Source organism: Palaemon carinicauda, chromosome 17, assembly GCF_036898095.1.
Source record: "Palaemon carinicauda isolate YSFRI2023 chromosome 17, ASM3689809v2, whole genome shotgun sequence".
NCBI lineage: Eukaryota > Metazoa > Arthropoda > Malacostraca > Decapoda > Palaemonidae > Palaemon > Palaemon carinicauda.
The window spans coordinates 39,353,690-39,380,474 of record NC_090741.1 but is presented as its reverse complement, the minus strand read 5'-3'; the positions used below and the strand labels follow the sequence as shown (position 1 = coordinate 39,380,474).

Sequence of the window (26,785 nt, the reverse complement as noted above, 5' to 3'; positions counted from 1 at the left end):
TGAGTTTTGATCTGTAAAGTTTTTTTTTTAATTTGCAATATTTTCTATGAACAAAAGTGAAATAGCTAATACATTTTTCTCCATATTTTTTTTAATTACCCAAGTTAAGATATAGCATTTATTTGCGGAATTAGTTTTGCATTATTTTGGATTCCTGTGAAATTAAAGACTGATTTATTCCAGTGCAAAATACAATCCTTCCGCGGTTTGCTATGGAGTATTTATTTTGTCAAAGCTGAAACTAGCTGATAAGCTTTATTTAAAGGTGTAACTATCCACTGCTAGTTATTGGGGGTGGGCTAGCCCCGGCTCACACCAAAACTAGCGACTAACCGTCACTTTTCAGTTATGCTCGATTGCAAACATGTCTCACTTCCCTGTTAACAAAACAAAATAAAATTTCCTAACTGGCCTAAAGCTGAAACTTTTCTGTACTGTTTTCTTTTACAGGCCTGAGTGCCCATGAGTATCCTAATTATGCTGGTTTGTTCCGGGTACAGAAGGGTGCTGGTGCGACACCTTCATGTCAGCGAAGGAGACCGATCCTCACTGTCTTTGTCCTGTATGTCAAGGTCATACTTGCACATAGGAGTTTCCTTGTAGCGAGTGGTGGCCCTCCCAGTGGCTGATATATGGTAAGCAGCAGAAAAAGAAGGCTAAAAGAGATCCACCCTCCTTGAAAGGGAAGAAGTACCGCCGTCTTTCTGCAGCTTGTCTCGAACTCGCTATTCGAGTACAAGTGGCACACAAGTAATGCTGAGACAACCCTGCGAGAAAGCTCCCTCTCCTAGAGAGGCAGCGGCCGGAGCCTCCGCATGGGAATCTCTCTCAGACAATGTCGTTTGTGGCCTTCCTTGGGGCTGACGGGTCCACCGTTTAAGGAAAGGCTGCAGGAAGTCTTACAGTTGGATGTGCGTGAAGTCTTACAGTTGGGTGTGCGTGTACACTTAAAAACTGAGGTGCTCTTCCCCCTCTCACCGTGACGTTCGCCCTACTAGATTCGTCTATGCCGTGCTCCAGCCCATCGGAGCACAGCTTTTCGGAGCTGGATGATGAGGATGGTAGGCGGTTGCCATCTCTTCCTCCATCCTTGTCAGCGTGCCCTAAGCAAGCACTATGCGCTACGCTAGGCCAGTTTCTGACAAGAGTAATAACACATCAGAGTTAGAACCAGTGTCTCTGCTGGCGAGCAAGTGCCCAGCCCCCTATCCTCCCTCACTCTTTGGGGGGAAAGGAAGACAACTTGCATTTCTCCTATGACAGAGTTAGGGAACAGGAGAGCTCCTCTCCTGGACACCCTCTCAATGGTCGAGCAGATCTGTCTAGCATGGAGGCAACGTGCAGTGTTGCACACTTAATTTTCGAACGAGGAAGGAAGAAAAACATATTCGCCTGAGACGAGTAAGCGCGATAACCCTTGCTAGAGTGAGGCTACTTGTTGTGTGAATAAGACCTTGCACCCTTAGATCCCTATCCTAAGGAAAAGGCGAGTCCCAGCCTGCCGCTCACAGCTATCGCGAGCTTCAAGACATAGTCTCAGGACGAGTTGAGGTAGGTGAGCAAACCAGTGCCCTTCCTCAACCCTCCCCTCGTGATCGTTGACCGTAACCTCGCATGCGTGCACAGGTAGAACTACGACCTGGGAGAGTGAAGAAAGGCACGCAGATCCAACTCCAACCTTGCGAATGTGCACCTCCACCTGAGTGGTCAGGAAAGAGCGTACATGCCAGTTCATATGACCATCCCTTGCCTCGCCAATGCCCACAGGAAGACTGGTCTCTTCCAGTGAGAATTGATCAAGGCGCTCAGGGTATCGAGCTTTTTCGGTCCTCTCACCAACAGCGCGCACAGGAAGTTTGCTCTACCTGAATGACTGGCAAAGGAGCAATGGGAACGGAACTTCCAGCATGACTCGAGGTCTATCCATCCCCTCCCTTTCCAGAGCACACCACCAAGGCCCGGGAAGCAAAAGGGAGCTCCTCAGTAAACTTCGCTCTCGAAGGATAACACGTGGCTTGTGGACCTGGTACAGGCAGTTGGTATTCCAGTCAACCCCCTCTAAATATACCCAACATCCCATTGGAGTCCTTGCAAGAGAGTGGTGATGATCCTGTGGACCCTGGGCGATCTACCTTAACTAGACAGCCTCCACATCCTCCTCCCATCCCTCAGAAGTCTTCAAGGTATAAGGATTACCTCAAGGCCAGTAATCCTAAAAATCTGGATCCTGCATGGGAGAGATTGGGCATGATTCCGATCATGACCAAGTGGAGAAGGGACAGAGGTGCCATTACTACCCCGCCAGGGGATAGGATCCACCCTCGGACAAGTTGGGGATCTCGATCCCCTAGAGATATTTCCTTGGTGGAGAATTATAGGCTCTAGCCTGTAGAACCAGGCCAGGAAGGACGTTCTATGGATGAAGACCGTCAGACTTGAGGGGAACCTCCATCGATCCAAGCCGCTCCCATAAGACCAGGAAAGAGTGAACTAATCCCCAGGGCCCACTCTTTAGCAGGAAGAAGCCATGATGACAACCTCCACCTTCTATGGGCTATGGGCTGCTAGCTTGGAAGAGGAAGAACCCTTTCATGATGGTTCTGAACATTTAGAAAGAGCGCTGCCAGCTTGCACCAGCCAGAAAATTTCTCCCTTAAGAGTAAAAAGACTCTGATCATATCTTTTTGCAGGAGCTTGCATACATCAGGGTGGTCAGCAACCTAGGAGAACCTGTTGAGATCCCGACCGAAGGTAAGGACACGGTGCTAGATCAGTTTTTGGACAAGCCGAAGCCCACCAGAATCAAGGTAATGTTACTTTGGTCAAGGGGATTTAAGGCAGCAAAGAAGAGAGCGTACGCGCATGTGGCACATCACAGTGGCTTCTACTTCCACCTTATTTAGGGCAGAGAAATTACTACGAGGTGGAGGGAGACAATTCTTCCACTCGATCCAGCTATTGTGTCTTTGACCGAAGGCTCGTCTTTGGCCAAACTGGCGACTCTGCCAATTTAGTTCTCTTTGGCCAACGCTGCCAACATAGAACAGGTTGCTAATCTGTCTCCATTATGGACTATTGGTCGGGCATGGTCGGTTACCTTGTTAAGAACGTGGACTTCTCGACGCCCAAGAGGAGAGAAGCACTGTTTGCTTTCCTACTCTCGAGTGCAAGGACCCTTTAGTTTCTGACAGAGAACTTGGAAGTTTCCAGAAGTAGGTGCCCAAGAGAGAGGCAATGAGGCTCTGAAATGCCCCATTGGACAGTCCTTGTTCAATGGGGAGGACATTGAGAAGGTCATGGACAAGTGGAGAAGAGCTAGTCAGGACACACTTCTCCGAGTAGTCACCTTTCCCCCTCTATCAACTGGCACCTCAAGTGTAGAGACAACCATTTTTTATGACCCAATGCCAGAAAAAAAAATGCACCAAAGAAGAAGGCAGCGCAACGTCGAGTCCAGATGGCTAAAATCACCACTAGATCTTTTCGACAGCCTCAATAACGTTAGAACTTCCAGAAAGCTAAAATCACTGCCAGATCCTTTGACCCAGAGATGGAAGAAAGGGCAGAGGTAACAGATGATCCTAGCGTGGACATTTCCACTAGGGAGGGTACTCCCCCGGTCAGTCCACCGGTAGGTCAATACCTGAGGAGTAGTTGGCAGAGGTGGATGCACTATGGAGCCAACCCTTGGTCGATTTCCGTATTAAGAAAGGGTTACACCATCCCTTTTATCGACTCTCCCCCTCCTATAACTTTTGCGCCAACCATGACAGAGTCCCACGCGAAGGACCAGGCCCTTCAGACAGAAGTCAGGACCATACTAGAGAAGGATGCTCTCCAGGAGTTCCTGGAAGTGTCCCCAGGCTTCTACAGTCACTTATTTCTTGTAGAAAATGCGTATGGAGGCTGGAGACCAGTCATCAACCTCTCAGCCCTGAACGAGTTTCTTCTGCATACTCTGTTTAAGATGGAGACAATCCAACAGGCTGTCAGATCTTAGTAACGAACTCATGATATTGGATCTAAGAGATGCCTACTTTCATATCCCAATACGATTCACCATAGCAGGACAGATTTACCAGTCCAAAGTGCTGTGCTTCGGCCTGTCCACAGTACCCCAGGTGTTCACAACGGACTTTATGCTAGTGTTCACGTGGGCACACAAGAATGGCATTATTCTTCCTCAATACCTATATGATTGACCGATTCTGGCAGACTCGACGGAGATCCTTCTCCTCCATTTGCACAAACTCCTGCCTTTTGCCAGAATCTGGGCATCTTGATAAATTGCGATAAGTCTCCTCTGCAACCAGTCCAAGATATGGTATATCTAAGGGATGAGAATCAGGACCACAAGGCAAGATCTTTCTGTCCAAGGATCGAGTAAACAGACTGAGAGGGCTAGCCCAGAGCTTTCTCTCAAGAGATAAGTTGCTAGCATATCAATGGCAAAAGTTGCTAGGGCACCGGACATCTATCGAGAAGTTAGTGCTCTACGGTTGTCTCCGCATTTGGTCTCTGCAGTGGCTGCTGAAGAACTTGTGGTCTCAGCACAGAAACCCACTGAGTACCCGAGTACCAGTGGGGCCAAAGAAAGACCTGATTTGGTGGATACTAGATGCTAACCTTCACAAAATAGAGCTTCTTTCCTCCCATGGATTTGTTGCTCTTCACAGATGCATCAAAAGAAGGGTGGAGGCTCATCTGTTACACTTGACAGCATTCAGGCTTTGGTGCGAATCCGAAAGGCATTGGCACATAAACCTCCTAGAAATGAGGGCAGCCTGCCTAGCCCTCAAGTACTTCCATTGGTTCCTATCATGGTATTAGTTGTGCTGATGAGCGACAACAATATCTCACATAAACAAACAAAATTTCTTTCACAGCACCTATGCCAACTAGCTGTGGAAATCCTCAGCTAACAAAGTCTTAATTTTGTGGGGTTCGCTGACAAGCAACCTGCTTTTGAATTCTTCAACTGGAAACTTCCAGTGTACTGCTCACCAGTACCGTACCCATAAGCATTATGGCAGTACGCTTTTCAACACCCGTGGGACAGGATGGATGTCCATACGTTCCCTCATCTGCCTAGCTAGGAGGCTATTAAACAAGGTGAGAGCATCGCAAAATTTAGCGATGACCCTCATAGCTCCACTGTGACAACATACAGAATGGTTTCCAGACCTGCATCTTCTCACAGATGCACCAAGGGAGCTTCCTCCCCTTCTTTGATAGGCTTTTCAAAGCCAGTTGTGAAGGTCATGACAGGATACCTCCAGAAATCATTGTCTGCTGTGTACCAGGCGAAGTGGTCTGTCTTTTGTGGTTGGGGTCATGGACGGGGTATCTCTCCAAACAGTGCCTCTATTCTAGCAGTAGTGGAGTTTTTACTGTACCTCAGGGAAGAAAAACTCTACTTGGTGTCAGCGGTGAAAGACTTTCGCTCAGCCTTGTCTGTGAACTGAACGGAGTCAACATTTCCTCCTCAACGACATTGTCACTCATACAGAATTTTGAGTGTTCATACCCGCAGTCGAAAGTCAGACCACCTCCTTGGAACGTTGTCAAGGTCTTACGTTCACTGAAAGGGACCCCTTAATGAGCCTCTCCGTCAAACCCCAGACAAAGACTTGATCTTAAAGATGGCTTTTCTTCTATTCCTAGCTTCTGCAAAGAGAGTCAGCGAGCTACATGGTCACTCATACGATGTCGCCCAATCAAGGGGATGGTGGCTCGTCCCTGAATTTATTGCAGACTCAAAATCCATCTGTAGCAGATCCTGAATTTGCGCCCTTTCGGATTGAGTCTCTGGTCTGTAACAGACGATCCTCATCAACTGTTACTGTGCCCCATAACAGCGCTGAAGTTATATCGCAGGAGAACAAGAATAGCTTGACCGCAAATCAATAGGCTCTTTGTTAGCACAGGGAAGGCCAAGAGGAGAATCAGAAAAAACTCAATTTCCTCATGGATCAGGCAAGTAATAAAAAGAGCATTGTCCTCAGACCCCTCGCCGTCTGACAGACGTTCCCGTGCTCATGATGTCAGGAGAATAAGTACTTCCCTTATATCCAGTACACAGTATGATTCATGTATCAGCCTTGTGGTGCAGTAGTGGTGTTGAAAAAAATTACTAGCGGCCGAACTGTAATGCAATACTGGTCACTTGATTTTGCGTGCTAGCTGTTAGGCTGAGAGGAACGTAGAGAGTAGAGGTCCCCTTTTTGTTTTTGTTTCTTTGTTGATGTCTGCTAACCCCCAAAATTGGGGGAAGTGCCATGGTATATGCATGTATGTATGTAGCTGCCTAATAGCAGTTCAGCTTCATTGAAAGAGGATACATGCCGATGATTTATTGTACCAGGAGAGACTACTGTTATTATTATTATTTAAATCATTAATATTATTGAAAATAATAAAATAATTATTGAAATTATTATACAGTATTATTAAAATAAAATGAGGAGTGCTAGTCTTTATCCACTCAATAGGGGTAAGGCAATGAGTTAGCCTTTGGCGCTGGAGTTGATCTGCACAGACATCCTCCCACTTTGAAGGCTGACGCAACACAGAGCAGACACATGAAATTGGGTCAGCCCATCAACACGGTGGTGGTGCAGTTTCGTGTTGAAAAAGTAATTTTTCAAAGCATCCATTCAACACTGCATACATCATAAATCCTAAGTGTGTATGGGGTTTTACATTCCATAAGAAGTTTTAGTGAGGCAGGTGCTACAAGTGGGCAAGTGGCGTTCACTGTCCACTACCTGCATGACATAACTCACAGGAGCCTAGACACATTCTCAATAGGTCCTGTGGTGGCGTTCAAAACATGATCTACACACCTCGGCTCCGTTGTGGGACAAGTAGCAGAGGATCGAGGGCAGATGTTACTCGCGAGTAAGTCTAGGGTAAATGTGCGAGTAACAGGCTACTTTCTATTTCATCTCTCTTGGGGCATAGCATCTAAGGGACTCTGCACAGCTGACCTTGTCTTTCACGACCTTTTGAGTAGCCTGATATATATGTTTATGTCCCCATCCAGTCGGAGGCAGGAAAAAATATTGTGAATTAGTTAAGTGCTCAGCCCAAATGCATACTAATCCCTTTTTCACATAGAAATGTTCTTTATTTCCAGCACTGATTTCCCCAGGCCGTCATCCCACGAGGATAACGAGATCCAAAAATCCCTCAAGGTGAACCTGCACAAGAGGTTATCCCATGATAGTTGCCAGCCAGTTGGTTCAAAGATTTCCACCCTCCTGAGTCTCCATAGTAAAGAGCGGAAGGTTTGTATTTCCAGAACAAATGACAAATTTGGAAATAATTTGTATGTATCCCAGCAATTCAAACCTGGAGCTCTTTACACACTGTACGCGCCAGCACCTACTCCCGGAAAGTCCTGCCGGAATTACAAAAGTGAGTTAGTCGCTAGTCTTGTGTGAGCCGGGCTATCTTACCCCGCCAACTAGCGGACCCCGCTAACTAGCAACTACTAGCGGCGGGTAGTTACACCCTGGCAAAAAGCTTATCGGCTAGTTTCAGTTTTGACAAAATAAATACTTTACAATAAAGAGCTACAACTTTGTATTACTTGGAAAAATACAAATCATTTCCAAATTTGTCATATTTAATTTCTGAGGTAAATATGGAGTTTTTATGATAAAACAAAGTTTTATGAATACTTACCTGGCAGTTATATATATATAGCTGAGATATCAGCTATATATATATAACTGCCAGGTAAGTACTATTCATAAAATACTCTTTTATAAGGCTAAATTCTGTGAAACTAAAAAGGATAGAGAGGCTTCTCCATTTGCTGTATTTTCCACGTCTTTCACCTGCCCCTTGATTGCATGCAATGAGAGAGAAGACACAGTATTGTCTCAACATCCATCTGACCGTGTTGTATTTGTAATCCAATCTACATAATTGGCTAGATTGGTATAGAAGCCTGGTGCAGTGTCAGTGGCACACTCATAACCAAAGCTGACAACACCTAATTGGACCCACCGCCCATCAGCTGCCCGGGTCACAAGGGGCCCACCGCTGTCACCCTGCAAAGAAAATATTTATAAAGTCAAAGCAATATAGTGTATATTAGGCCAATGTTGATGTTTATGAAAGTATACATACACATGAAAGATATGTTTCTATAAGAATAGATCTCTGCACTCATTGGCAACCTATAACAGTTAAACATCTAATAATAATAATAAACATACAAATACAACATACCCTCTTGAACTGATGGAGGCTCTCATTACTGAGGGATCAATAGAGAACATAGCAGCAGAAGAGGTTAAACAAGACATTGAAAAAGCCACAGAATCATATACAAAATCTAGTTACTAAATAAAAGTGCAGAAAAGCAAAAGTGTAATGTATGATCAGTGGTGGAATAAGTGTCTCACTGTAATGATAAAAATTTAAAGGGAGGAAAGTGTCTCACTGTAATGATAAAAAATTTAAAGAGAATACACAAGTGGAACCTACAGTGGAATAATTCTTCCTCAGCATGGCATGCTATGAAAATATTAGGAAAATTGCAAAAAAAAAAAAAAAAAAACTACAGTACTTGAAATATTGTAATGGAACAGAAATTCAAAAAAGAGGTAGTCTTTACAATGAGGTAATTACAGTATAGGAAAAATGTACAAAGAACAAGAGATTATGCTATATATTTATGGATATTGGAAAGATTTGACAAAATCTTGAAAATGCATCAGACATAATATTTATAGAGCTCCAATAATCGAACAGGCATTAGAATGGCCAGACTAGCCCAAAAGAAGATAAGTTAGTGATGTTACTCTACCATATCAACAACTCTACAGTCAAAGCAGTGGCACGGTCATAAAGAGAGTGTGATGAATAATGTCCATCAAGGAACAGTGCCAAACTCTGATGTTCATGGAAGAAGCTATTTCAAGTAGATGGCCTAGTGTCTATAGCAGAATGTGAGAGAAAGGTGGTTGAAATGTTTAATAGGTGAAAAATTGGAATGGAGAGAAGGGAAATGAAATTAGAGTTGGCAAAGTAGAGCTAAGCAAATTGTTAATAAATAGAAAGTTTAAAAAAGTACTGGTAGACTCGGGAAAGGCCATGTGATTGGTGTGGTAAGGGGATTGACCTCTTTACTGTGAGCAAAAAGTAACAAATAGTAATCTAAGAAGTTCTTTGAACTGTAAGTTTTACATGATGTTAAAGATTTCAAATGCCTGTAATCTATGAAAGTAAATTGGAATGACAGAAGAGTTTAAAATCCAATCACGCAAGTCTTAGAAAAGGTAGAAAATCTGCGTTACCTTGGGGACAAAGTGAACTGGGAAGCAGGAGTTGAGAGGGCAGTAAAAAGTGGCCATGACATAGATAAATAGTAGAGATAGATAAACTACTGTTAAATGAAAGTTATTTGTTTATAGAGAGCAAAGGCCTGTACAGTATTACACAATTTGGCAAGTTAGCAGATACAATATGGACAATAAAAATGTGATAGATCTAGAATAGTTGGGAATATATAATGTAACAAAATGATTGGTGGAGAATGGAGGGATGAGGTGGATATGTAGCACTCAACAGCTGAATAAAAAGCAGAGAAATCAAAGACTGACATGGTTTTCATGTGCACGGAGAAGTATGAAGAACTATGACTTATAGGAGTTCAGGAAGACTCAACCATACCGAATAGGGTAGAATGATGAGAACTGATTTATGTAGAGGGAAAAGCTGACTTGAATGACTTGTGAAGTTTCATAGCCATTCCCACCATAAAATTTGGATATATCATGTAGATAGGAGGAAAAGTAATTTTATCCAAAATTTTTTTTTTAAAAAGTACAACTTTTACCTATAGCCCACCTTTATACAAATTCCTTAAAATTTTGTAAGAGCCTAGGGCTGAACAATTTTTATTGGATCTGCATATGATATTAGAATTAAGGTATACTTACCTGGCAGGCATCCTTGCTGGGAGTGAAAGTGCATATCATATTGTCACTTATGATGTATGTTGCAGGTGCATTGTTATTGAGGGTTATACAATCTGCTTGGGATTTCAAGGTCAATGCCACTTCTTGAAGTGTGGTGGCTTGGTTACCCTCTGCAAAATGGATTTATTTTTTCAATAAGAAAACATATTGGGGTGATATGCTTGTATGCTCTGCACATCAAACAAGTAAACAAACACTCTGCAATTAACTAATTTGGCTGAAATTATCCTATTCACTTCAAAATCTATACATGCTCCCAACATTTTAGTTATGTATTTTTTTTCTACAACAAAATCATCCACAATGCATAATTCTCAGAAAAGTTTCACTAAAATTATATTAGTTTAAAAATTAGGGGTCTTTTTTTTATAGCTCCAGCAATGGAGTCGCTTGTCTCAAGAGACTAGTGGTTTATGGTGTAGTGTTCCAGGTTGCATCTAGTTACCTTAGGAATTCATCTCTTTCCTCACTATATGTGCTGCTTCTAGTAACATGCTCTTCTATATAATTCCTGAGGCTATAATGTATCCTACTCCTTACAGGTTCCTTTTCAATTATTTTTGGTTTTCTTGAGTGCATCAAAATGAAGTGAGTGATTGGTTTCCGGTGAGAGTGGGGCTGAGACGGATGTGTGATGTTGCCGTGGTTGTTTAACTTGTATGTTGATGGAGTGGTGAGAGAGGTGAATGCTCGAGTGCTTGGACAAGGATTGAGACTGGTAGACGAGAATAACTATGAATGGGAGGTAAATCAGTTGTTGTTTGCGGATGATACTGTACTGGTTGCAGACGCGGAAGAGAAGCTTGGCCGATCAGCGACAGAATTTGGAAGGGTGTGTGAGAGAAGGAAGTTGAGAGTTAATGTGGGTAAGAGTAAGATTATGAGATGTACGAGAAGGGAAGGTGGTGCGAGGTTCAATGTCATGTTGAATGGAGAGTTACTTGAGGAGGTGGATCAGTTTAAATACTTGGGGTCTGTTGTTGCAGCAAATGGTGGAGTGGAAGCAGATGTACATCAGAGAGTGAATGACGGATGCTAAGTGTTGGGGGCAATTAAGGGAGTAGTAAAAAATAGAGGGTTGGGCATGAATGTGAAGAGAGTTCTGTATGAGAAAGTGATTGTACCAACTGTGATGTATGGATCGGAGTTGTGGGGAATGAAAGTGATGGAGAGACAGAAATTGAATGTGAGATTAAATGTCAAAGGAGTATGGCTGGTGTATCTCGAGTAGATAGGGTTAGGAACGAAGTAGTGAAGGTGAGAACGGGTGTAAGAAATGAGTTAGCAGCTAGAGTGGATTTGAATGTGTTGAGGTGGTTTGGCCATGTTGAGAGAATGGAAAATGGCTGTCTGCTAAAGAAGGTGATGAATGCAAGAGTTGATGGGAGAAGTACAAGAGGAAGGCCAAGGTTTGGGTGGATGGATGGAGTGCAGAAAGCTCTGGGTGATAGGAGGATAGATGCAAGAGAGCGTGCTAGAAATAGGAATGAATGGCGAGCGATTGTGACGCAGTTCTGGTAGGCCCTGCTGCTTCCTCCGGTGCCTTAGATGACCACGGAGGTAGCAGCAGTAGGGGATTCAGCATTATGAAGCTTCATCTGAGGTGGATAACGGGGGAGGGTGGGCTGTGGCAACCTAGCAGTATCAGCTGAACTCGATTGAGTCCCTTGTCAGGCTGGGAGGAACGTAGAGAGTAAAGGTCCCTTTTTTGTTTTGTTTCATTTGTTGATGTCGGCTACCCCCCAAAATTGGGGGAAGTGCCTTGGTACTGTATATGTATGTATGTATGTGATTTTTGTGCAACACTACATTATCTTTAAACTAAAAATATTGCTATTAATAAAATCTAAAACTTTACTAAAAATAGCAAACCCCTTCTATATGGACTTACATCATAGATTACAATAGGGTACAGTATCTTATTTTTTACTTTACCTAATATTTGCAGTAAAATGTACTGAACTACATATTTGATTACAGAGTGTGTGTTTTGTGTAATTTATATGTATGAGAGAGACAGTCGTGCTCCCAAACTCAGCTGTTCAGCTTATTCTGTTACTCACGGCGAACCAAAACCATAAAAATGACAGCTACCACCTTTGGTTCAAACAATAGCGAATAAGATAATCATCTGCATCTTATTTAACACTACTCCAACATTCACAAAAGGGATAAATATAGTTAAGTTTCTAGCATAGAATTCGGTACTGAATCTATAAACTAACCTTCTGCACATTTATTTAAAGCTTAATGTAAACAAACACGGTAGTTATTATACAGATGTAGTTCGTGTGTATGGCCATTTGTACCTTTTTCTTTTGGTAATGGGATACTTTACTGTATTATATACAGTCATGTAAGCACATCATTTGTAATAACTTGATGTTGATTTTATAGGCCCCCTATTTGTTGACTTCTGAAAATCATAGGCATTTGACTTACGCTAAGCATATCCTAGGCCAAAATTTAACTTTAGGGGTACTTGTATGATAATAATTACCGAACAGTTCAAACTACGAGCATGATCTCGGTTCCCATTGTGTTCGTTGGTCGAGGACGGACACACACACACACTCTCTCTCTCTCTCTCTCTCTCTCTCTCTCTCTCTCTCTCTCTCTCTCTCTCTCTCTCTCATGTGTGTGTGTGTTTTTCGGGGAGTGGATGGCACTGTAGTGGTTCCTGGTTCCATTAGAGCAGGCTGATCCACTAGCCGCATTTCCCTTCAGGAGAGAGGCTTTGGCTACATCCATCTCCCTGCTTTCTAGGACGCTGGATGCCAGCTCTCCTCTCTCCCGCTGAATGGTCTCTTGGTTTGGTAGGGAGGATGGCACCATTTGAGGACGTAGTCGAACACATGCACGCTTTTGTTGGGCAAGAATGTGGGGTGGAAGGCCTTATTCCCTGTGCCTTGGTGCACGGGGCTGCGGTTACCCATCTGCCCGGACCCGCAGTAGGGCAAGTACCTAGTACTTATGGTTCTGTACAGCCCCATGCCAGTATTTCTACTTCCATTGCTGTTTGTCTGCCCCGCCTTTTGTCAGCCTCTGATTATGTTCCTTGCTCTGTCTTTGGATAGAATGGTTCTATTCTTTGGTGGGGAGAGCTGCCTTACCCTCAGGTGTTCAGGGGCAGGGGATCTTTACATGACAAATCCATTTTAGGATACTGTATTTGATTTTCTTTATTCATAATTTCTCATAAAGTTTACTCCATATTTCCTTTCCTCATTGGGCTATTTGACCCTGTTGGAGCCCTCATGGGGCTTATAACAACTTGCTTTTCCAACTAGGATTATAGATAATAATAATGGTCATAATAGTAAGCTGTGAAGAGGAAAACCCCTTCTCAAACTTTACCAGCAATAGAAGAAACCTTTTATTTGACCAATGTGGAATTGCAGTGGATGGTGCTTCTTGAACAACTAAAACTCTATGATTACAGCAACTAGAAATACTTGACCGCGAGCAAACAAAGGATATTATTAGTGATATGGAAGCAAATAAAACATTTCAGCCTGTGAATTAATCTTCTGCACAGCTTGTATTAATTATTTTTTACAAATGCTTCTTGGAAATTGCATACAATTTACATTAAAAAAATGTATCAAAAAGCCCATTCCTTTTAAACATTTCTGTGGTTTCTTTCCTTTTCATCTCTATTTAAGTGTCTGAATAACATATAACCTGCTGCATATGTACAACAGTCTTGGTCAGCATTATTATTTATTTCCTCTTCAAAAGGAAACTCTTCATCCCCTAGAACTTAGCTATGTTGTGAAAATTTACATATGCAACTAATATTCTTGGAATGTTTGCAATATTAATCTTCATACTGCAAAATTGAAAATCTTGCTGCCCAGGACCCCTTTCACTAATCATACTTTCTCTGCAAAATATCTTATTGTAGCAACTTTTCTTGAGTATCTTCACTTCTCATTGGAGTCCTTAACCAATGTGATTTGGAAATTTTGGAATCTATATATGAGTTGAATCAATTACATTTGGAAACTGACATTTTTCAGACCATTTCTCGTAAGCATATTTTCTCATTTCATTCTCAGAGTGGACAAATCTTATCCATATATGGGCCTCTCCGGTGGTTTTCTTGAGAAACGCTGCGATCAGGTCCAGTTCACAGGAGTTTCAAGCACAAATGGGACATCCTCTGTCATTCATCAAGATATTCTCTCAACACTGTTTGTTAGTGATCTCTCTGTATCATTTACTGGAGCTAGAATAGCAATGGTTGAGAAAAAACTACAACTCTCAATTGACAAAATTATTCATTATTGAATGGGTTTAAGTTTTCGACAAGCAAAACTACTGTTGTTCACTTCTGTCGTATTCAGGGAATACATCCAGACCCTGATATATACAAAAAAAAGGCCTAAAGATAACCAATGGGAGCGCAGGATGATGGTGGCGAGTTAACAGGCTGGCGGCGTGCGAATTTTGAAATCAGTCTCGGACACGGTTGGGTTCTCGTACCATACCTCCTTTCGTTGCATGAAACATTTTTCATGATACAAGTCATAAAATTCTTCCCCTCTCTTTTTGTAGAGTGAAAATTTTGTAAGCAGAATCTTTCGTGTCGAGAAGTATCACTGTACTTGAAAATCCAAGCAAAAGTATTTGTTGGAAGTTTTATTCATCAGGCTAATTTGTTTTCCTTATGATCCAAGGTGGATGAAAGAGAGGTAGTTAAGCAAGGTTCACTCTGATGTTTGTAGATTGTATTAGCCTATAGGGAATGGTGGTTCATAAATGTTTATAAATATATCACTGTGGTTGAATAGCTGCTTTGTTGAATTGGTAGAGGATCTTTAATGCACTTCACATTGTTACAAAATCTCATTGTAAGGACAAGGGTGAGTCCCCGCTTTCACATAGCACTGAGATATTTGGGGAATATTTAAAGGCTCCACTACAAAGTCTCGGGCCTTGAGTGTGCATTAGATCTAAAGACTTTAAAGTGGCTTTAGATCCTGATCCATATATATAGGGCTACTGTAATCAATTCTCGATAACACTAATGCCTTATAGGTCATCAGTATTGATAATTTTGTACCCCATATAGTATTAGACAGCTTTTTCATTACATTTAAAGCATTATTACATTTGGATTTGATGTAAGATACTTGAGGTTTCCAATTTTTACCCTATCTTGGAATTGGATTTGAGTTCTGCCCTATGTAAGGTTTATTTCCTGGTTTTGCTTTCATCTAATATTCCGAAACCAACAAACGTAGTCCAAACTTCTATCTTTCCAATGTAGTTGTTTAAAATTCTCTGTAGGAGTCAAAGACTGTTTGAAGAGTAGTACTGTATATTGCAAAGTCATACATGTAAAGACTACTTTGTACTCCTTGGGGCATTTAAGCAACTAGATTATTAATTAACGATTAAAAAAGAGTACAGTACCACTTGAAACACTACCCTGGAGTACACCACAGTCTAGGTTGGAAGTTTCAGAATAATCACTATACTGTACAAGTTTGGAATGTTCTTTCACCAATAAAATTTCTAATAGAAATAGGGAGGTGTCCTAAAAAACCATTATCATGTAAGGATTTTAGTAATGAATGTCTCCAAGTAGTATCACTTGCATTTTGAATGGCAAAAAATATGGCTACAGCGATCTGCTTTCATTCGAAACCTCTTATGTACTGTATAGGGCAAAGGCATCATCATTTAAGATTTCGCATCGCCGAATCCATATTATTATCATTATTATTATCATTATTATTATTATTATTATTAGCCAAGCTACAACCCTAGTTGGAAAAGCAGGATGCTATAACTCCAAGGGCTCCAACAGGGAAAAATAGCCCAGTGAGGAAAGGCAACAATGAAATAAATAAACAATATATGAAGTAATGAAAAATTGAAATAAAATATTTAAAAAAAACATTAACATTAAAACAGACAATACATATACAGACTATAAAAAGACTTATGTTAGCCCGTTCAACATAAAAACATTTGCTGCAAGTTTGAACTTGTGAAGTTCTACTGATTCAACTACCTAATTAGGAAGATCTTTCCATAACTTGGTCACAGCTGGAATAAAACTCCTAGAGTATTGTACTGTGTAGTAATGAGCCTCATAATGGAGAAGGCTTGACTATTAGAATTAACTGAATGCCTAGTATTACGAACAGGATGGAACTGTCCAGGATAATCTGAATGTAAAAGATGGTCAAAATTATGAAAAATCTTATGCAACATGCATAATGAACTAATTGAACAACGGTACCAAAGATTAATACCTAGGTCAGGTGTAAGAAATTTAATAGACCATAAGTTCCTGTCCAACAAATTAAGATGAGAATCAGCAGCTGACAACCAGCCAGGAGAACAATACTCAAAACAAGGTAGAATGAAAGAATTAAAATATTTCTTCAGAATAGATTGATCACCAAGATTCTTGAAAGACTTTTTCAATAAACCAATTTTTTGTTCAATTGAAGAAGACAAAGACCTAATGTGTTTCTCAAAAGTAAATTTGCTCTCGAGAATCACACCTATAATTTGAAAAGTCATAAAAAGATGAAGAAACATTATCAATGCTGAGATCTGGATGTTAAGGAGCCACTGTCCTTGACCTACTTTCAATCATACTTTTGTCAGGATTCAACTTCAAACCCCATAATTTGAACCGCGCACTTTATTAGCTAGATCTCTATTAAGGGATTCAGCAACCCCAGATCTACATTCAGTTGTTGGAATTGATGCAAAGAGAGTAGTATCATCTGCATATGCAACAACGTTGTGTTCTAGGCCAAACCATATGTCGTGTATATAAGATGAAAAGCAATGGCCAAGAACACTACCCTGTGGAACACCAGATATCACATTCCTATACCCACTATGGTGCCCATCAACCACAACTCTGTGAGATCTATTATTTAAAACTTCAATAATAATGCTAAGAAATGACCCACACACTCCTAACTGTTTGAGTTTGAAAACAAGGGCCTCTTGATTAACACGGTCAAAGGCAGCACTAAAATCAAGGCCAATCATACGAACTTCTTGACCACACACAATCAAGGGATTTCTGTACAGCATCGGAGATTGTAAGAAGGGCATCACATGCTCCAAGGCTTTTACGAAAACCAAATTGCAAACTAGGGAACAGATGATTACCTTCAGCAAACCTATTAAGACGTGTTGCCAAAAGATATTCAAAAACTTTAAATAATTTGGGAGTTATGAAAACTGGGTGGTAATCAGTTGGACTAGAGCTACCACAAACACATTTACATAGTGGAGAAACATTATCAATTCACCAACAAGTGCTGAAAGCTCTTCTTAGCGCAAAATAACAGATAACTTTGGAGCTAAGAAATCTGCAGTCTTTATAAAAAAAAAAAAAAGGAAAAATACCATTTGGGTCTACACCTCCATAAGCATCAAGGTCCATCAACAGAGCTTTAATTTTACAAGATCAAAAAGCTAAACTAGTTACTTTAGCCTCAGGAAAACAGGAATGAACAAGTTTGAGTTTCTAATTACTCTGCTTACTGTACTATCAAACACATCAGCCAAAAGGGTTGCCTTTTCCTTTTGGACAGTAACTGAGGCATCTGGTTTAAGTAAAGGAGGAACTGTTGCATCTACACCAAAGAGTGCAGATTTAACAGTAGTCCAGGGTATTCCAAGTCAAATTATGTTGACTAGATTCTCATTCAAAGGGACAACTACTTTCCAATTGTGACCAATTCAAGCCCAAAAGATCATGCAAAATCCCATTCCAGTCTGCTTGAGATTTCATATAAATCTTGCACAAGTATGACACATCAGGGACAGGTTGCTCAGTCTTCACTACTCATGAAGTCAAGGCTGATCAGATGTTCCAACTGGAGAACCAACCTTAATTGTTATAACGCCAGGGGAGTCAGTGTATACGAGGTCCAAGCAGTTACCAGACCTGTGAGTAGCTTCACTTATGATTTGCTCACAGCCTGTTTCAGAGGCAGTCTAAAGCTCTTAAGCCATGGTGATCGGTAGGAGAAACAGAACTTAACCACTCCCTATGGTGAGCATTGAAATCAACAAACACAAAAGAGACCTTTCTATCATCATCTTGTATTTTAGCCATAATGGTAAGAAGACAATCGAAGATAGAATTATCCATGCCTGGATTCCAGTATATCGATCAAAAAATAAAAGTAGTTATGCCTGCCACAAACTTTTATTACCTGAACTTCATGACATCCACATTCATAACAGGACTTATGAGAAGCAAGATACTCGGTCCTAATATACACCGCCATTCCCCTGGCCCTAGGGATGGCATCACATTTCAACATTATTGGCTTCTTAAAACCAGTTATAAGGACCTCAGACGAGTGCCTCATATTAAAACCTAAGTTTCTGAGCACAAAGGAATATCGTATATCTTTCCCCCAAATGTTCGAGTCGATCAACTTTTTAGGGTCATGCCTAATATTTGCCGCAGCTAGGACATGCTCTCTGCAGGCTCTCCTAGCTAAAAAGAACCCCTTCACATCATTATGGAAGGTAGTCAGATGGGTTTTTCCCAGAACTGGGAAGAAGTCACACTTCGAGTAGTTCCCGATCAGCATCTCCAGATAAGACTGGTGTGACAAAGAGGCAGCAAGGCTTTCTTTGGCCTCCAATTCTGCTTTAAGAAGGTATTCTGAAATTCTGGGCAGCTTCTCATTAAACTGGTTGCCTCCGATATCTCTATCCAGTTTTCCAACTGTGAAGGTGTGTTGGACATCTTCCCAACAATCGAAGTCATAAGAAAGGGCCAGAGAGACAGGTAGAGGCTTACTTTCCATTACTACCTTTTTAACAGCCTCTAAACTTTTTGAGGCCAAGAGAAACTGTATCCTTTGGAGCTACAAAGGTTGTTGCTTCCTACCAAAAGCAAAAAAATGAGTGTTAGTGAACTCTGTTGTCTTCAGCTCCTTCACCAATAGGGTTAGAGCCTTACTATGGTCCATGATGATCGTTTCCTTAGGGATCGTATCATCTCAGAACCATATGTTCTGCATAACGCCAAGGGTTCTTTGCCGAACAGTCTGGAAGACTTGATGCTGGTGGAGCCTTGGACTTAGGTGCCCGTTGAAGTGCCTCAATCTTCGTCTCTAAGGACGCTTGTGCTCTTTTATGCTCCACATGAATATTCTCCATGAATGCTTTCAAGGATGCCATAAACTCCAAATGTCCAGGGAACAAAGGGGCATTCAGAGTGGGAAGAGGAGTTAAAGTATAGGCAGGTGTAGCAGATAAAGAAACAGGAGGATGAACCCGAGGCTTCCGTTATCAGTAAGATCCTCTCTCATTCTGATGGGACGGAAGAGGTTGTCGACATGTTGGCATCCAAGGTCATCTCCTGAAATGCGTGTCCTGGACTTCATGATCTGCCTGATGCAGTTGTACCGATGGAAGTTGAACTGATGATATCTTGTGAACATACACTGCTGTCACATCAGCCTTGGGGAAAAGGAAATCCTTTAATTCCATTGAAGGAAGATAAGGGACACCTTGTTGAGAGCTCTTCTGGAATTCTCTCCTTCAATGCTTGATGGTCTTCTGGCCCCACACTTTCTCATCTTGAGAAACATTGATAGCATGGAAACACACATAAATAGGTCCTTGCATATACTGCAGTTGGTAGGTTCCTACATAGCAAAGGAACCTCTGGAAACATGGCAGTCCATATGTTTCCTACAGGTCTTGTGGCGTGGCCGTAGAGCAACTTGACCCATCTAGTGCAGGTTACTGTTACACACTCCATGTCATCAGCAACCTGTAAAGGTTTTCAATGTGTACTTTTTTGACACACCAAAAAATCTTTATATGTTTACACTTCAAAAAATTTCAATAAAAAAAATATTAAAATTTAAAATTTCAAAGATTTCTACCTATTCTAGCAATGGCTAAAGCTACATTAAAATAGAAACTCATGCCCAACAGCTCAGAATTCTATATGAATTCCCAAAGTGTGGTAGAATAGGGGAAGAAAGGTTCATACCAATAGAACACTGTTTCCCCTAAAATCAGTCAACCAGACAACCTAAGGTGGCAAAAACAGATACCATTCTGCCTAAGGCAGCAGCAGCTCTACCTGAAGCGGCAGCAACTGTGCCCAGGGCAGCAGCTACTCATAGCAACCATGGATCTACAGACTAACCTTTCTTTATCCCATAGGTATGTCGACACAATGCGGCAGTGGCATTGCTAAGTCGACAAAATGTGGATGATCCTATATGGAACAAGACCACGGGTTAAGAGGAAAGGTACAGACCAATATTGGGCAGTAGATACACGAGTCCGCCACTTGCCTAGTTGTTGACATTAGATTAAGAAAAAAAGGGGATTAACCTTTTTTAAATAATGATAGCCGTTTAACACGGCCAGGACGCCATTAAATTCACAAATTCTATGGAAATTCTGACAATTAGGAGGTATCTAATTGATCAACTTTAGAGGATAATGTTCCTTAGATATGGAGGAAGGGTATAGACGCAGTCGACCAGACCAGTTTAAGGCTACAACTAAGGCGGCAAGGGGAAAGCTCTCTTCTAACTAAAGGAGGGAGTAACCCCTAGTCTTCTCACATCTATGGCTAAAAGAATTCAAGCCAGCAGGTCTGGAAAGTATGACCAAATGGTAATCACTTCAGCCAAGGAGATTCCGACCAAGTGGAGGAGCCAAGACTCCATAGCGAGAAATACATAGACTAAGAGGAGGAAGCTGAAACCAGAAACAGGGCGCTGCTAGGGCGGCAAAGAAGGAGAACCCCTAGGGGTTCTAGTTTCATTGCCTACGAAGGGTTAGGCTTACAAAAATCTACCGTGCTGGCTAGCCTAGCTATATAGCAATTGAGTTATGCTCAAATGGTAGGGAATGGGGACTAGGTAAAGGAACTGTAGTTCCACGGACAGGAAGAAAATGTAACCTAAATAAGAAGGGGAAAGAGACTGATGGTCCACCTAGAGGTGGCCGCTGAGGCGGCAGAGAGAACTAATCCAAGATAGGATCATTCACTCGCCCCTGCGAAGTTAGAATAAAAGTCTTACAAGCCATCTATATAGCGACTGAGAATTCCTCAGATGCCAGGGAAACCCGGACTAGGCAAAGGAACTGAGTTCCACAACAAGCAGACCAAGTCTAGCATGGGGTGAGGGATAGGGAAAGAAGGCAGGGAGCCTTAGAAAATGGTAAGGTGGCAGGACAGGAAGGCCTAACTGTAGTATTAGAACAATCTAATATAGTTCCGAGTGATCTACAGTATGTAGGCACAGAGAACGAGTTCTCACAACCGGCTGCCACTTAGCCACAGACTAAGTATAATAGCCTAGAAGAAGGGTAAGGCGGTAGGAAAGGAAGGTCTACTTGTCAATACTGTATTAGAACAGATTTAGTATTGTTCCAAGGGATTAACAGAATGTACACACAGGGAACAAGTCCCCTCAACCAGTGTCACCTATCCAAAAACTAAGGCTAAGTAGATAAAATGAGATACTGTCGACCTAAGCCAACTGTAACCCACTATCTTTAACTCCCAGAGAGTCCCTTCAAGGCAGCAGTTCTCTGCTATGACATATCAGTAGCTAGGGAGGTGTACCAGCCTCTTGAGAACCATGCAGTTATGAGGTAGAAGTGGAAGGTGGGTTTGTAAATATTAGTTAGCCTAGACCAAGACTGGTTAAGACAAGCATGCAGAAAAGCACAAGTCTAACCTAAATTCATACCACAGTTGTAAAAGAATATATGTAAAGGGATTTTGACGTAGGAAAAATCTATTTCTGGGCGAGGGACCTGTGCCGCCCAGTGAATAAGCTCCATTTAGCACTTATTCTTAGGTAATTTACTGCTAAATATACCAGAGAAAAAATGTAAAGGAGTGCTAGGTTAACTAGCTCGCTCACCTATTGGTGTCGGTATAAAATTGGGCGTATAATCCAGAGGTCCCGCACTATTTAGATTCATCCACGACAGAAACCCCAATAGAGGAGAGCCGTTCAACCTCACTCGGTACTACTAACACTGCATCCGCTCAGAACCCAACTCCTTAGCACCCAAAGTTTGAGGACTCCAAGGGAGAGGAGCTGGGAGGGTTCACTGGGCGGCACAGGTCCCTCGCCCAGAAATAGATTTTTCCTACGTCAAAATCCCTTTTCTGGGCTCGAACCTGTGCCGCCCAGTGAATCTATACAAGAGAAATGTCACCAAACTTGCAAAATAAAGGAAAAAACATAAGCGTAAGGGAAATACAGGATGCTTTAATCAGAGATGAGTACCAAAAAACAATTATAAGGGAGGTATAATAATGCCGTGAGTGATAATATATACAGATACTCAGGAGTTTTAAAAATTTACAAATATAATAACAGTATTCAGGTGCGAGACCAACGAATACAATAGGGTATAAATGAGGCAGGTAAGAGGGAGAGATAAAGAGACAAGGCATTAACCTGTGAGTTACCTGGGAGTAACTACGCTCCCTGCAGCTACTGTAGAAAATTTTAGGGCTTCCAAATGTTTAAGGTAGTGTTTCTTGAACACTGACGGTGATTTCCACCCTGTATACCTGGAAAGGTCCGTAAAATTCATGTGGTGAAAAAAGTTCACCGAAGTAGCAACCCCTCTGATATCATGTGCAAGAGGAAAAGAGTCAGGGCTAGCTTGTTTAATAAAATAAAAAATTTGTTGCCTGATCCCTTTAATAGTAATGGTACCGCCTTGTTCTCTAACGAATAGAGGCCCCGAGGAGTTAGAGGAGGTCCGGGATAAATAAGACCTAAGAGTAGTAACAGGGCACAGAGACGGATCTTGCGTGAGGGGAACAATTTTCCAGGAGGACCATCTGTTCTGAGGGTCTTCGTTCTTAGCCAAAAAGAATTTGTTAGGTGAAAGAAGGACCTCTCCCGAAGGCAGGAACTCAATATGACCCGGGTCTCTCGACAAGGCTGCCAGTTCAGAAATTCTTGCCCCGGAAGCCAAGCTCACCAGGAAAAGTGTTTTCCTGAGAAGGGGAATGTAATCACAAGAACTGTTAATGGTATCAGAAGCCAATTTGAGTACATCATTAAGGAACCATGTCACCGGGGTAGGACGAGTAACCGGTTTCAGTCTGGCACAGGCTTTCGGAATTGAAGCTAACAAAGAGTCGGTTAAGTCTATGTTAAAACCCACTAGGAAAATCTTTTTCAAAGCAGATTTAATAGTGGTGATAGTATTGGCTGCCAGACCTGATTCTAATAAAGTTCTAAAGAAAGTGACTGTAAGGTTCAGGTTCATACAGTGTACGTCTGAGTCTATCAAAAATTTTGCCAACTTTTTAACCGCAGAATCATATTGGCGGATGGTGGAATCCCGTTTATCTGATTCTAGAAACAAGGTGTTTTGAGGATCGATATTGGCACCATGCATGGCCGCAAACTTCATGAAGTCCATAAAGTTAGGGCGCTCTGAATGTTTGAGAAAGCGTACACAACGCGTGTTTGTACTATCTGAGACAGAACCGGATTGGGTATCGGGTGAGGATATAGTCTCAACTCTCGCAGGAGAGAATACCAGTTGCTCTTGGGCCAGTTGGGTGCGACCAAGGCTACTTGTCCCTTGAAGGATCTCAGTTTGTCTAGGACTTTCAGTAAAAGATTCACCGGGGGAAAGAGATAAATCCTTTCCCAGATGTCCCAATTCTGTGACATGGCGTCTGTGGCGTAAGCCTGAGGGTCTAGATTGGGAGCCACATATACTCTCATTTTGTGGTTGGATTCCGTGGCGAAGAGATCCACTTGGAGACCGGGAACCCGAGAGAGAATCCACCGGAATGACTTTAGATCGAGTGACCATTCCGATTCTAAAGGGGAGGTCCGGGACAAGGCGTCTGCCACTACGTTCCGGACTCCCGCCAGGTGGACAGCTGAAAGATGCCAACGGTTCGAGGCTGCTAGGGAGAATATGGCTACTAGAACATGGTTCAGAGGCCCTGATTTTGACCCGCCTCTGTTGAGGCAGCGGACCACCACTTCGCTGTCGAGGACCAGACGAAGGTGTTGTCTCTTGGGTAGAGCGAGACATTTCAGGGTTAGAAGAACTGTCATGGCCTCCAGCACATTGATGTGAAATTGGCGGAATAAGGGAGACCAAAGACCTTGAACTTTCCTGAGCTGAGAATAGCCGCCCCAACCTGATAGGGATGCGTCCGTGTGAATGATTAACTTCGGAGGCGGAAATCGAAGGGGAACTGACTTTGAAAGATTGTTGGCTCTTGTCCAAGGAAGAAGTCTTTCCCGTAGAATGGGAGGAAGGCGGACTTTCCTGTCCCGGAGCTTCCGGTTCGCCCTCGAACGCCAGACACGATTGATATCTTTCAATTTTGCCTTCAGAAGTAGATCCATTACTGAGGCAAATTGAAGGGACCCCAGAATCCTCTCTTGGAGACGTCTGGAACTTACTTTGTCTTTGAGAAAGCGTTTGGTGTTCCTTGCAATCTCTAACCTCTTGGGTTTGGGAAGACACAGAGTATGAGATATAAGATCCCATTGCAGGCCGAGCCATTGGAACTTTGATTTCGGAAGAAGACGGGACTTCTTGAAGTTGATCTGGAAGCCTAGAGATTGAAGATATTGGATGACTCTGTGAGTGGCTTTTAGGCAATTTTGGGAGGTGTCTGACCAAATGAGCCAGTCGTCCAGATAGGCTACTACCTGAATCCCTTGATTCCTGAGATCCTGAACAGCAACTTCTGCTAATTTTGTGAAGATCCTTGGGGTGATGTTGAGCCCGAAAGGTATCACCTTGAGGGAGTAATTTTTGTCCCCTAGGCGGAACCCTAGATACGGACGGAAGTGTCTCGCTATCGGGACGTGATAATAGGCGTCTATAAGATCGATAGAGGTGGTGACGGCCCCACGGGGAAGTAAGGTCCGCACCTGCGAGACGGTAAGCATTCGAAACTTGTCGCATTGAATGGACAAGTTGAGAAGGGATAGGTCTAGAATCACTCTTCTCTTGTCTGAATCCTTCTTCGGGACACTGAACAGCCGACCCTGAAACTTCAGGTGTTTCGTTTCTAGTATGGCGTTCTATTGTAACAAATCCTGGACCAATTCGACTAGGTCCGGGGTGGAATGTTGATGAAATTTGTTCGGAGGAGGAGGCCCTTGAATCCGACTCCACCCCAGTCCCTTGGAGATGATACTGAAAGCCCAGGGACTGAACCTCCATTTGTTGCGGAAGGCATAAAGCCTCCCCCCTACCTGCTGCACCTCAGTATTGGCTTGAGGAGTTGCCTCCACGTCCGCCTCGGAAGTTCTTTCCCTTGCGAAAAACTCTTCCTCTACCTCTGTTCTGGTTTGAACCACGGTGGTAGCCTCTACCTCTGTTATAACTCTGGGAAGAGCTATGAGCCTCATAAGACTGGTTAAAGGCAGGAGAAGTGGTGGAGGCACCGGAAAGCTGGCTCTTAGGGAGCAGAACGGTGACATAGTCGTCCGAAGGAGCCTGAGAGGTGGAAGGCTGTGCAGGAGCAACGGGAGATGGAGGAAGAGGCAGTCGGAAATTGGACGAACTACTCTGCTGTTGCCTGAACTGGGTGGAGGTATACGGGCGGAGCTTCTTCCTACCCCGGGCTTGGTAATTTGCGGGGTCATATTTCCGTTTAGGAGTCAAACCCCAACGGGCTTTAAGGCTCTGATTGACTCTAGTAGCCTCTGCCAAGACTTCCTCTACAAGATCCTCAGGGAAGAGATTTGAACCCCAGCAGGAGGACCGGATAAGCTTATTAGGCTCGTGCCTAATAGTCGCCTCAGCCAGGACGTGTTTGCGACACCTACGTTTAGCAGTAGCGAAGTCATTAAGGTCGTAGTATAATGACTGCAACGTAGCCTTATTGAGAGACTTAAAGATACTCTCAGTATCATAAGTCAAGGCTATCGACTCCGTGGATGTGGCCAAGTTCAGAGTTCGGCCAACACGTAGGCGGGAATCATACTCCTGTTTAATGAGGGATTCCGGGAGACGGGGAAGCCGCTCACTAAACAAAACTGAGGCACAGTCCGCTGATAGCTTGCCAGAGGTAAAAGTGGTATGGACATTGTCCCAACACTCAATGCCAGAAGGAAGAAGGAGGGAGATCGGATCCACCTCTCGGATGGGAGGCAAGGGCTTCTCTTCCAGAGCATATTGGAAAGCAAGCTCTGCTACCTTATTGACGCATGGAGTCACGGTGTTTTTATCCATTAAAAACATTGTGAAGGAACTCTTATACGGCGTCAACATGGTGTTGGTACAACCGATGTCGTTCAGGAACCTAGCCCAAACAGATTGGGCTTGCTCTTTTGGGAAGATGACGGTCTCTTTGGGGACCTTATCTAGCCGAACCAGAGCTTCCTCGGTAAGCCTGGCATAACCATGAAATGGAAATGCCAGACCAGGAGGAAAGAATTCAAAGTCCTCTAGAGGACGAGTGCCAAGACCTTCCAAAGTTAACATTCCGTCCGAGAACGGAGAATGAAGAGCCATGCGCCAAGGATTATTCTTGGTAAACGGCGGGAGCTTAGAGGCATCCGGGATGAGAGAGCTTTGGACTCGCTCCGGAGCACCTTGCTCTAATGCCCCAAGTCTCTGACCGATGTTAGAGAACATCGTGTCCATCTTGGCCTGCATTTCCGATACCAACTTAGCTTGCATCTCCGACACAATGCGAAGCATGGCTGATTCGGAAAGGCCCGGGCTAGGAGCAGGAGTGGCGGATTGTACTCCCGGGTCGTGAGACTTAGAGGAGGAGCCGGAAGCCTTAG

General features: G+C 42.8%; 1 protein-coding gene across 1 annotated transcript in view; it reads right to left on the bottom strand.

Annotated features, from left to right (window-relative positions):
* Positions 1–26,785, bottom strand: part of LOC137656688 (uncharacterized) — a 119,662-nt gene continuing 92,877 nt past the window's right edge. The window contains exons 11-12 of the mRNA XM_068390885.1: positions 9,957–10,105; positions 1–8,060 (exon numbers count right to left, since the gene is read on the bottom strand). Of these exons, the coding sequence (XP_068246986.1) occupies positions 7,890–8,060; positions 9,957–10,105 (320 nt within the window). The 3' untranslated portion in view covers positions 1–7,889. The remainder of the gene's footprint in view (positions 8,061–9,956; positions 10,106–26,785) is intronic.